Here is a 12,187-nt window from a genome sequence, read left to right as displayed (position 1 = left end):
AATAATTATACTTGTTTAGGTCGAAACGCGAAGGGGTACGACGTAGATAGCTCGGCGCCAAGATCTACGGCGCCAAGCTTGGCGCCAAGATCCATGGTGCCAAGGCTTGGCGCCATCATGGCTGGCGCCAAGCCCCCGCCACGTCGGCATCCGCGTCAGCAGCTGCGCAAAGACCTTGGCGCCAGGATGGCTGGCGCCGAGACGTTGTAGCTTGGCGCCAGCGTGGATGGCGCCAAGCTAAGGGTCCATTTTTGGAATTGGTTCCGCCAGGAGCCTATTTGTGAGAATCTTTCAAAAAAGAGCTAAAAAACAAAAAAAGTCGGTGGACACTACTTTGCAAGTTGCAACTTCTTTTCCCCGTCTACGCGTCACTCGGCGTTATTCATCACGTTCTGAATTTTTAGCTGTTCAACATTTTTTTTTTCTGAATCCAGCATCTCGCGGATTCAGTTGTTGAAGCGGAAATCTTCCACGATCAAAATAAGCCAAATGATTCCAAAGTCTAACTTGCTGTCCAACTCATCCAAAAAAACTCGCTGCTCGACTTTTCACATCTTTCCAGTTTTACAATGGTGCTTTCCCTCAATGTGCTCGGTTTCAATACCATTGAGAAACAATTACTTGCATGGGATCAGTACATCCTACATTGAACTAACAGGGTCAGTTACAGGAAAATTTCGGATTGTTACCTATATAGGTGTTATACAAAGGGCGTCGGTCTTGCAAATTGCAATGGTATGACTCCACAGCGGCCACCACGTTTTCAGCTCAGGAGATGACAAGCAACGCCTCATCTCTAACTTCCGCTGATGGGGTGATACTGCGATAGTTGTAGCTTTGCCGGAATCCTCCTCAGTATGTACAGGACAAGTGATGAAGGAAGAATTTCGACAAGCTGAAGGTGAAGAAGATAAGTGTAGAACAGCGAGTTATAGCAGTAGACATCAATTTGGAGTTACCACTGGAGCAGAAATAGAACAGTAGAAAAATGTGTGGCACTTACCAGGTAATAGAAGAAATTAAGGACGGGATGATAAAGAACGTCGAGGTCAGCTTCTTTGTTAAACGCAGTGAAACACATCTGCAAAGCAAATGCAGCACAATTGTCATAAATGAACTGTGAAAATCAAACTTGCGCAACTGCCGGTAAATAGAAATCCTTACCATTATGCACCGTGCCAAGAAACAACAGAAACATATACTGGCAACTCTGCCGACCTCTCTTAGCTTTTGCTGCCTCCCTTTTGACTCAAGGGGGAAATATTTCAGCATGAGAAAAAGCCTACCCAACCAAACCAGGAGTCCATTAAGTACATGTATTAATGCAGTAAGTATGATAGCTTCTTAATTGGCTACATCAAAACATGAACTAATGGGGATCAACTAAATTACTAAAAAATTCTTAGATTAACACTTCGATGTTATGTTTTGGAGATAGTCTAGGCGGTCTATTTGGCCAACAAGATACAAAATTCTAATGCATCGCAGTTCAGAACTTCAAAAGAAACATCGAGTAGTATTCCTGATCTTACCTCCCTCCATATAGCAGAAAACCCAAGGCAGTGAAAAAGGAAAGGCCTGCGATGAATAACTTCGAAATGACTAGCATAGAATGATTTGGGTTCCACCACAAACATAGCCACAGAAAACCCTGAAGGGATACACATAAACTTTCATCAGTATGTCGTGAATAGCACAATAGGTGACAAAAATATAAACATGCAAGCAATTGAAGCGAGGAGATTCATGCCAAAGATAAACACAAGGAACTGTATGTAATACAAAACTAAGCACTCGTTCATAAATGACAACCAGGAAGTGCTGCCGATCAGAGATACTTAGTTTCTTTTACCTCTGTCCATTGTTTCTATCTGCTGCTAACAACTGCATATTTATGTTAGTAAACAACTAAATATATATTTTGCCATTAGTGTTTTCCAGAACGAAGAGATCTTTTTTCACTGCCAAATTTCATAAAATTCGCAGTTCCAATTGGCTTCTAAATAATGTAGGATGACATCACCTCCAATGAAAATACTATCTGTTGCTTGCATAAACAATCCAAGCAGAATTTTGTACTACTTAAACTAGCAGCGCAGATTTAGAAAGATCCTGCTTTACCTGCAACACATATACAACACCATTAATGGTGTAGAAACCTGATCGAAGTCGATCAGTCATTAGCCCACGCGCTTGATAAAGTATCTCAGCCCAAAAAAGTGCTAACATTGCATAGGTAGTGAAAAATGCAAGCCCCGGAAGATCAAGGATAACATGCTGAAAGATCTGAAATTGAAACAAACATGAGGAGTTTAACTCTGGTCGATCAAATGAAATTTATCATTTATGTTGCACGAGAAAGTTAAGGCATGCAAACCGGAGGGTTCACTTGCTGCACCAGGCGACGGAAAGCAAAGATAGAACACCTGGCTGCAGATTTGCAATGCAGTGAAGTTAGCATCAAGCAGTAGACAGTAACAACAACAACAACAACATAGCCTTTCAGTCCCAAGCAAGTTGGGGTGGGCTAGAGTTGAAACACAACAAGAGCCACAAATCAGAGTCCGGGCACATGAATAGGCAGTAGACAGTGGAGCATGTAATTTTCTTTCTGCACAGAAGATTGAACAATGTACCCGTATTGACCACGAAATTCAGGAACTGGAAAACCTTTTGGATTGTCCATCCATATTCAGGAACTCTGCGCTGTATTCTGGCAACTTGAATCTGCATGGCACATTATAATCATTTTGACCTCTGTTTATCAAGCACTTAATTTATTCAACAAACAGTGAGCATTTACATGGCAACCACAGGTATAAAGAAAGATATTTACACTCTTATTACTTCATCAAATATTCAGATGCTATGCCCAAATTCTTATCCTGCACTAACAATAAGGTGAGATTTCAATGTTTCAGAAAGATGAGTACTGGCAAGTAACCTCAACTCCTCAAGTACTTGTCCAACTATCAATTTCTATTCCAAATCGTACTTGCAATCTTGATTGAACCAAATGTGTGTATATATTCGCACTGATTATTGGACAAGTACACTGATATGCTCAAGGTACAAACCAATTAAACCTCTCTTTATTCCCACCTAAAATTTGTTGATTGCGATATGGCAAATTTATGGTACTCATGTCAAATAGGCTGAAAATCAAGTATTTATTCTCCTGTCATGACACCAAAGCAAACGGTACAGGCTTATTCCTTCGACGGTATCATGTCTGAGTATACAATTCAACAAAGAAGCATCTTCCCCCAGCCGCCTAGCGGCGTCCATTGCTACATCAACAAGATGAGACGAGACGCTTACGAATGAGGCGGCGGCGATGATTCCGTAGAGGACGGCGAGGGCGCCGAAGATCCCGTCCTGCCACGCGGGCGAGCCGTTCACGCGCTCCCACCACCCCGCGACGGCCGCCGGCAGGGGCGCCGGCGCCGCCGCCATCGCCGCCCGGCGCGCAGAGAGATCCTTTTTCGAAAAGAAAAAGGGACAGGACAACACCAAAAGGCCTCCTCTCTCCGACCGGTTATCGTGTGCTCGCGGCGGGGATCCGGCGGCGACGGACGGCGTGGATTTATACGGGCGGGTCGCGACGTCGCGTCGCTTTCGTCGCGCTCCAACAGGGGGGCACAGGTTGGTGTCCGGCTGTGTTGGGTACGGGCCGCTCTCGCTGTGCACCCGTGACTGGATTAATTTATCCGTTATAAACAATCGATTAATTATTAGTTGGCCTCAAACTGGAGCTCTGGCCTCCGCAGCCGATTCGAGCAAGGATGCAAGTTATATAAAAATATATTTTTAGTTATTGGATCGACTAAAAAGTTGATAAAATAAATTAAAACAGCATCATGCGTAAATAATATGGGAGGTGAAATGAACTACTGCGGCGTACCATCGTAATTGGCCTGTTCGCTTCAGCTTATTTAGACGGCTTATCAGCTACCAAACCGTGTTTTTCTCTCACAACAAATCAGCCGTTTCAGCTTTTCAGCCAACTTATAAGCTGAAGCGAACAGACCTAAGTTGATCTAGAAAACACCATCAGGTACCCACTTGCATTTTTATATTCGAGGTCGGAAAACGTGGTTTTTGAGTCGTGGTTGCGGCCGAGCTGATCGTGATTGGCCAGGTTTTGGGACTTGGTCGACACGGCTGAGATCAGCACTCGATTTGTCATGCGAGGCATGTTTCTCACGAGCAAATTGGACGGCGTCCGGGCTGGCGAGTTGACATCCGCGGAGGTGACGCATCTTTAGCGAGCTCGTTCGTGATTCAGCACCGTAATTGTTGGATGGATTTTGCGTTTTTTGTTTTGCGTAAATTATGTCCGAACAGCCATCAAACCTACCACAAATCTGGAGCATGTTACCATGTGTGGTATGGTCAAGCACTCAAGCTTGACGAACGAAATTTGCACGGATGATAGTATCTGACCGATATATGCTACGGCGTCAGCGCTGTTGTTGGTGCACCAGTCCCGGGGGTAGGAGAGGGATGGGATGAGGTCACGTTGTTTGGTAAAGCGAATAATTTTCCCAAGTTGTTTGGTCATGGGACGGTTGCAGAGGTTCGAGTGGCGATTTGAAAGGGTGTTCTGAAAGTTTGGAGGGAGCAATTGGTTGACAGGTATTCCCAAATGGATGGTTTAGAGCAGATCAATGCACCTACCTGCTCCTGTAGCACATCCAGTTCTGAGTCCGTGTCATCTTTCCAGCACAAATTCCCTGACAAAACGAACAGAACAGATGGAAAACCAATGAATGCGGATTCCTATGATGTTGCTTAAGCACAATATATCTTTATTTCCAGGGGCAGAGCATCATTGTTTTAGGAACTTTTCTTAGTAAAATACTAATTTTCGCCAAAGATTACCTAACAAAAGAATTGCCTACATCTTCCGGGGGAGTCGTCATGGGCGCAGTGGGCGCGTGAGCTTGTCAGCCTGATGGATCTCCATGGCGAGATTGAGGGGGCACACTGGGCTGACCTGAGGAAAGTGTTGCCGGTGTACCTTTCTGATGGGCGCTCGACCAACTTCTGGCACGACCGGTGGCTCCCAGAAGGCAGATTATGTGACCTGTTCCCGGCACTGTACACACATGTTGTTCGTGCAAACACAACAGTTGCCCAAACGCTGAATGAAGGCCTAGCGGGCAACCTGACCACACGCCTATCGGGCCTTGCTACTGAAGAACTCGACGCACTGAATTGCCTACTTGCCTCCGTGACACTTCAGAATGCAAGTGACCAGCGCCTCTCCCTCATTGGGCGAGATCCCACTACCTTGTCTTCGGCTGAGGTATACGCCAAGCTCAAGATTGCATCAGGGTCCTCCACATCCCCTTTTGCCAGCCGCGCCCCGCCACGGATTAGGTTCTTTGGATGGCTTTTAGTACAAGAACGGATTCAGTGTCGAGAGAACCTCGTCAAGAAGCATGTCCTGACCGATCCATCTTGTGCAATATGTGGCTGCCCTAAGGACTGCAATCACATCATTTTCCGCTGCCAGTTCGCGGAACAAACGTGGAGCGCGCTGGGCGTTTCGACTGCTGGAGCTTCTGTTAAGGAGCTATGGACTGTTGGTCGTCCGACAACAGTTCCGGCTCGGCATTTCTCCACCTTCTTACTGCTTGGGTGCTGGCTGCTCTGGAAGCACAGGAATGAGGTAGTTTTCCAGCGCTCCCCTCCGTCCCATACCAGGTTCTGGCAAGCATGCCGAGACGAAGCCCGTCTCTGGAGCCAGCGTTTCCGAATGGACGAGCGAGCAATCCCTGATGCATGGTGCCTGATCTTTGGTTCAATGTAGTCTGAAACAAAATGGAACCATCCCCCCTGTTGTTTTCTAATGCTAATTATCAGTGTAAATACTTTGGCCTCCAAAAGGCCCATGAAGTAATGATTTCAGGTGGGGATCTCCCCCCGTTGACCTAAAAAAACAAAAGAATCAATTTGACTATGTATTTGGGTTAGTTTCTTAGGTTGGCCCCCTGATATCTTTCTTGAGCTCTGCCTCTGTTGCTTTCCTTTGTCGTATTTAGGGTTCATATCTTCGTACTGTTGTACATATTTTTCAACATTACGGGTCTGTTTGGTATGGCTTTAGCTCTTGCAAAAATAGCTCTGGCTCATCTGGTGAAGCAGCTTTTTTTTGACCCTAGCTTGTCTTTTGAAAAAATGTTTGGTAAAACTACTTCTCTTGGCTTTTAAAAATAAACTAGAATCATGCCCGTGCGTTGCTACGGGCGATAAATCATTCACTTATACCAGTATAGCGAACTTCTCAAAATGAAGAAGACTCATCAAGTACCCAAAGAATAGTATCGTATGGACATCAATTTTCATTGTACTAAATATTTGTAAGGACATATAGCAATAAAGCCATACTTTGCCTTGAACAATATTTATTCTCCATTTAATTCTAAAGTACTCAAATAAATTATTGACACATTGGGTGTTAATACAATATAATAAAACTACAAATCGTTGCAACTTCATCATCTTCCTCTCAGCCCTCTAAGAAGTCCCCTACGTGCCACTCCTATTGTCAGCATGCTTTCAACATCCTCACCTCCACCCGCTGCCTCCAAAATCTCCATATTTTAGTTTAATTCGTATACTTGAAATACATCACATCGTAAAATACTCAAAATGTTTGCAATAAATGACTTGTTATTCTGTACCAATGTGGCAATTAACTGTATGTATATATTTTTATAAAAATAACAGACTGGAAGTCGATCTACCACTGGTTTGTATTTTGATTTGCAGTCCGTACAGAAATAATCAGTATTTTCTAAATCCTGTGACATAACGAAGAGTCAGTGAAGGATATTCGTAGAATAATTGCATATCAAGCAGTAAGGACATTAGTATCAGCATAAGAACAAGGTGGCGAAATAACCTCCAAGTTGTTGCATGTCAGGTCACATTCAATATGAACCCAAATCTGGCACTCATCACAACAGACCTGGCAAGAAGTTGCCTTGCAGCTTGCAGGTCAGGACAAAGAAAATTCAAGAGATCATGTGCAACCAAAACTTGTATTCTTCTAAGCCCTTACCCAGTTTACACCATCTGTGTAGTGCCAAATTTTCTTACATATGCCATAGTATTGTTTCGACTGCAATAAGCTGCAGAGAAGTAAATCTCATACACATAAGTCACCAAAAGGAAGGAAAGCTGTGGAAGTCACACCTGAAAGATAAAGAAGTATCTCACAACTCACACGGCTAGCCGCATACCTTTTCACAGTGTTTACAAAGTAGTTGCTCACCCCCTTGCTTCTTTTTCTTAGAACCCTTGGATGGTAGGCTTACCGCAGCTATCACAGCATGATGCTGACTTACCAACAACCTGCAATTCAGCAAGTTACATTGCAGCCAGCTCGAAAGATGTATCAAGGGAAGTAGCTTCACGCTCAACTTGTACAATTTCACTGTATTCAGTTACCTGAGTCTCAGATTGGCACTCCTGCTCGTTATTTGAAGCAACCTCTTCATGAAAGCCATTATGATTAAAGTATCAGACTGACAGACTTTCACGGTGAGTACACCTCATCTATTTCAATATATAGATCTTATGGTAATATCATAGTGTAAACCCTCACAGAAGAGTAAGAAAGCAGGACTGCTCCTAAATGAGCAACTGATATTACCATGTGAACCAAAGAAAATAAGATCAAAATTCTATAGCAAACAAATGGGCTCAACCACGAGAGGGGGACAAAAGGCATCCCTAGGTACCTGTGGGAGAACACCGTCGCTTCCTAGACTTGCCCTCACCATCACTGCTTGATGGTGAACCTGTAAAGAATGGTAGAGAAACATTAGATAATGCTTGCTTGTGGTCAAATTCTAAGCCAAACACATTAAGACAATGAAAGTGAGACAATCATACCTTAATTAATTCTAGTAACACGCCCATTCCATCGGCCATGAAGACCATTAGGTCCTAATATGGAGTGTCTAGCTAGTGTTTCTTCACTTGGATAAGGCAGATTCATAAATCTGCATAGTTTAGACAGAACAAGACAAGATTCAGTTCATAAAAACACCAAAAGAAAGAAAAAGATCAAATATACAACTATCTAACACAAATGGCTACTGGTACATCAGGGAAAGGATAGCCCATTTTTTATCTACAGAAAGCACACAAGATAAGAAAAATATCTAGAGAAGTAAAGGAAAATAGAAGTCAAGAAAGGAAATAGAAGCTTAGTCATGATTCTGCCAAAGCACTTAACTACATAAGTTGTTAGCCTCTGCCAAAAACACTGATTTTGTAAGCCTCTTGATATTTTTCCTCTCGCTAGAATGTTGTTTCTCTAATTGTAGTAAATTCTGAACAGATAGATAAAACCAACTGATTGGACAATGTGGCCGTGTTTGTTTGTAATGAAAGAAAATCAAAAGATGTTCAAACATTATGCTTTTGTTTCTTGCAAAGTTCCTCTGAAATAACCACCCTTGAAATTATGTTACTACATATGAGTACCATGTGTTCCCTATAAGTCCACCTTTCTGCTTAACAATCATCAAGCAACTACATTGTGTTTGTTAGATAACTAACGTGTCAGCTAATTCTCCCTTTACACTTTACATAAGTGGTGTCTAAATGTTAGATTAGAAAATAACTAAATGACCACATTATAGTTAAGCCAAGTGAAACGGAACAGGAACATATCACAGACAAATATGACCAAAAGGTATACATACTGTTTCTGAATTCACCTATCAGATTGGACAATCGGTAATGACGGCACTTGTCTCCCGACATGGAAGGAATTTTGCAGTGCTCCATCAGCGCTACCTACAAATGGCTGAAGAAGAAAAGGGATGAAAAATGTACAGCATATTAGAATATGAAAGTACGCATTCTTCATCACTTCTTCTCAGAATGCTTCACGATATTACAGGCTAAAGTTTTAATGTAGTCCAATGATGACGTCATACATTACTACGCTCTAAAATGAAATGAGAGTTTTGGGATGGAAATTTCACAATGACATCATACAATACTACGTTCTAAAAATGATATGGGGCTTCTATTGAGCAATTAACCAAATAGATTGTGAGTGTTCACAGTACATTTGAAAAATACTCAAAACTGAGGATTTTTGGTCTTGAGGGCACAATACAGGGGGCATCGATGTTGCAGAAGCTGACATTGCATCTCAACTGCATGAATTTTCAATGGGAAGATGGATCGCCCAGTTGTACTTGTGCAGATGCAACAGAAATAACAACAATTACTCATAGAACAAAGTGATTACATGGGCATTTCGTGAACACTTGGTCATCAAGCCAAGGACAGGAGGATAGAAATCAAATTGCAACCACTTGCTATGATGATTTACTCGCATACCCAAGCGGAAACAACACAAAATGGAAATCAACAAAGCAATCAAGAAGAAGACAGATTGAGCGGAAGGAACTTACCCGTGGACTCTCAAGGCTGATGGAGCTCTTCGGTGTCGTGTGGCATGCTGATGTCCGGCGGCTCGCCGCATGGCCAACCTGCTATCGTCCCCTCTGTCGCACCATCCACATCCACGCTATTGGCCAACCTGAAATCTTTACACAAACCACGGGGCGGAGGACTTGGGGCTCCCGGAGGCGGCCAGGCTTGGCAGCGGACGGAATTGGCGTGGCGGCAGAATCAGACGGCGGCGGCCTTGGTTGAGAAGGCGAGGGGCTAGAGCAGCACGTTAGGGACCTCGATAGTAACGGCGATGCCGGTGCCCGCGAGCGCGTCGGAGGAGGAGGAGGCGAGGCAGAGTTGGGGAGGAGCAGGCCCTGCACGACCCTCGTCGAGTTGGGTGAGGGGAGTGAGGGCGCGACGAAGGCGAGCGTGGACGCCGGCCTGGTGCGGCAGCGGCGTTCGCCGCCACCTCTGCAATCGCAATGCCGTCCCCCGCGCGGGGCTGCTGTACTGGGCAGCGGTGGCCTACGGCAGCCCCGCCGTGGCTGCGCTGAGGAGCAGGACGACGCCGGCGGTGGCGGCGGACGGCGCGGGAGTGGACCGGCAGGAGGGAAGGAGGGGGCGGAGGGCAGCGAGGATGGGGATTGGGAAGGAGGCGGCGAGCTGACGAGGGTGGCGGCGGCACGTGGGGGTGGCAAGATGCAGCCTTTTCGCTTCAGCTTGTCAGCCGGCTTATCAACCATCAAATAATATTTTTCTCTCGCAACAAATTAGCTGTTTCAGTTTTTCAGCCGGCTTATAAATCTAGCCGAACAGGCCCATGGATGATGGGGGCGGCAGCGGCGCGTAGGGTTCCGCGTGGAAAAAAAGGAAAACAAGGGGGCAAAATAGTGATTTCGTCCTCGAGCTCTTGCCATCTGATCAAGTTCGTCCTCCAACTCTCCAAAGGTCCAATTCGGTTCCTGAACTCTAAGTAATCCGGTTCAGTTCAGGGCCTGTTTGGATACCCTGTGTTAAAATTTAACACGTGTTAAAGTTTTAACACTCTCAAATAGAGTGCTAAAGTTTAACACATTGGGATGTTTGGATGATGTGTTAAACTTAAACACCTTTGATGGGAAATGACTCCATTGCCCCCTCATTTATGGCCGGCTGAGAGAGAGGAAGGAGAGAGAAGGGGTAACCTGGGAAAAAGTGAAGAGGGGGACCATTTTTAACACCTTTAGCGAGTTTTAACACCCCCTCCATGTGTTTATGAAAAATGGGGTGTTAAACTTTAACACCCCACTTTTAACACAAGTGTTTGGGTAGGAATATGTTAAAAAGTGTTAAAAATGGGGTGTTAAACTTTAACACCCCCTTCCCAAATAGGCCTCAGTCCCTCATCCGAGTGCCACATCACCTAGGCGCATGGTCCACTGTTGTAAATATCATATATGCCCCCGTGCCTTTCATTTTTCCTTCCCTCCGGTTAAGTAGGCACGTCATATCACGGTTCTCATTAGCTCTGGCTCGGTTAAGCTCTTGACACAAGCTTTTCCCCCCATCCTTTACTGAAGCTGCTTGCTTGTCTAGTTGTCTATGGCATTGGTAGTCCCAGCAACTTTATATTTTCAGGGATAGAGAAAGAAGAGGGACCTTTTTTTTCTGGGGACAACGGAAGGGGTAGAAGCAAAGCAACTTGTTTTTAGAAAGGAGTAGCATAAACTAGCAAGCAAAATGTTTGTTTGAGCTTTGTAGACTATGGGAAAACAAAAGTTTCAGATGGTAAAAATCCACAATCTGAAGAAGACTAGATGTTGAGTTGTTAGTTTGTTACAATTCACAAGCTATATTGTTATGTATAACTTGACTAACCGGACCTAAATAATTCTTTTTAAGGAGGGATTTTTTGACTGAATTTTACGGAGGGATTGATACACAAACGGAAAGACCCAAGAGGATGGGTTGGGCCGGATGCGCGTGCACGGCGCAAGTGCCAGTTAGTGTGGATCGAGCGGAAAAAAGAGGGAATAAAAAGAGTGTCAGGAGGGAAGGAAAAATGAAGGGCATAAGTGCAGATTGTACATTTACAATAGCGGACTCTGCGCTCAAGGTAACGTGGTATGACTACATGGACAGCCAGCTTGAATGAGGGGCGGAATTGAACCGGATTACTGGAGTTCGGGACTAAATTTGTCTGTGCGAAATCTGACCGACTAGTAAATATCGTAGTTTTGCCATGTGTTAGATCGGATATGTCCTAGCACGCAATAACACAGGATGTATTCTGGTTCGGGCAACGGGCCCTATGTCCACTCAGGATCGATCGATCGACTATATTCCTGAGCTCAGGTGCTCAAAATTTGTAGTGGGGGTACAAACGAATGAGGGATGAGAAGGAGGTGTCCAAGACACGGTCGTGCTCTAGTCCGAGTGGAAGAGAGTGACGAGGGGCTCGAACGTGCGCTATCTGTTGGAGAGAGTCAGAGTCCTCTGTCTAGAGAGAAAGAGCACGCCCCGTTTTATAGTTCAAGGGGATGGCCTTACAAGTCAGAGAGAGAGAGAGTGCGGGCGTCGTCCAGTCATGTCAGTCATGTCGAGACTCACGTCGTCAAGTACGGTATGGCCACCATCCTTGGTCCGTATTCATTTTGTCAGGCCACTCCGTTGTGGCAGGTAGGTTGCGTCGACACAGTGCGGGGCATGCGCAAGGCGTGGTGTGGTACGGTTCCTCATACGGTAGTTGACCTGGGCGCTTCCTCTTATCCGTTCC

The 12,187-nt window shown here is 44.8% G+C and overlaps 1 protein-coding gene and 1 long non-coding RNA gene across 5 annotated transcripts; both read right to left on the bottom strand.

Annotated features, from left to right (window-relative positions):
• Positions 1-503: 503 nt before the first annotated feature.
• On the bottom strand, positions 504-3,642 carry LOC101765056 (tobamovirus multiplication protein 3). Its single transcript, XM_004953409.2, has 8 exons — positions 3,322-3,642; positions 2,637-2,727; positions 2,378-2,430; positions 2,122-2,286; positions 1,533-1,651; positions 1,165-1,282; positions 1,004-1,081; positions 504-895 (listed from the first exon to the last, which is right to left on the bottom strand). The coding sequence occupies exons 1-8, from the start codon at positions 3,454-3,456 to the stop codon at positions 797-799; spliced, it is 858 nt and encodes a 285-aa protein (XP_004953466.1). The 5' UTR covers positions 3,457-3,642; the 3' UTR covers positions 504-796.
• Positions 3,643-6,327: 2,685 nt separating this feature from the next.
• On the bottom strand, positions 6,328-10,089 carry LOC101764780. Of its 4 annotated transcripts, none has more exons than XR_001164156.2 (7): positions 9,450-10,089; positions 8,742-8,830; positions 7,909-8,018; positions 7,462-7,814; positions 7,254-7,365; positions 6,914-7,142; positions 6,328-6,812 (listed from the first exon to the last, which is right to left on the bottom strand). It is a non-coding gene; the product is annotated as an uncharacterized LOC101764780 (long non-coding RNA). The 4 variants fall into 4 exon arrangements; XR_002676610.1 differs by having other exon boundaries at positions 6,328-7,142; positions 7,462-7,569; positions 7,755-7,814; XR_001164154.2 differs by having other exon boundaries at positions 6,328-7,142; positions 8,727-8,830.
• Positions 10,090-12,187: the final 2,098 nt, after the last annotated feature.

Source organism: Setaria italica, chromosome I (genome assembly GCF_000263155.2).
Source record: "Setaria italica strain Yugu1 chromosome I, Setaria_italica_v2.0, whole genome shotgun sequence".
NCBI classification, from domain to species: Eukaryota; Viridiplantae; Streptophyta; class Magnoliopsida; order Poales; family Poaceae; genus Setaria; species Setaria italica.
The sequence above is the reverse complement of the archived record's forward strand: the minus strand, read 5'-3'. Positions and strand labels throughout refer to the sequence as shown.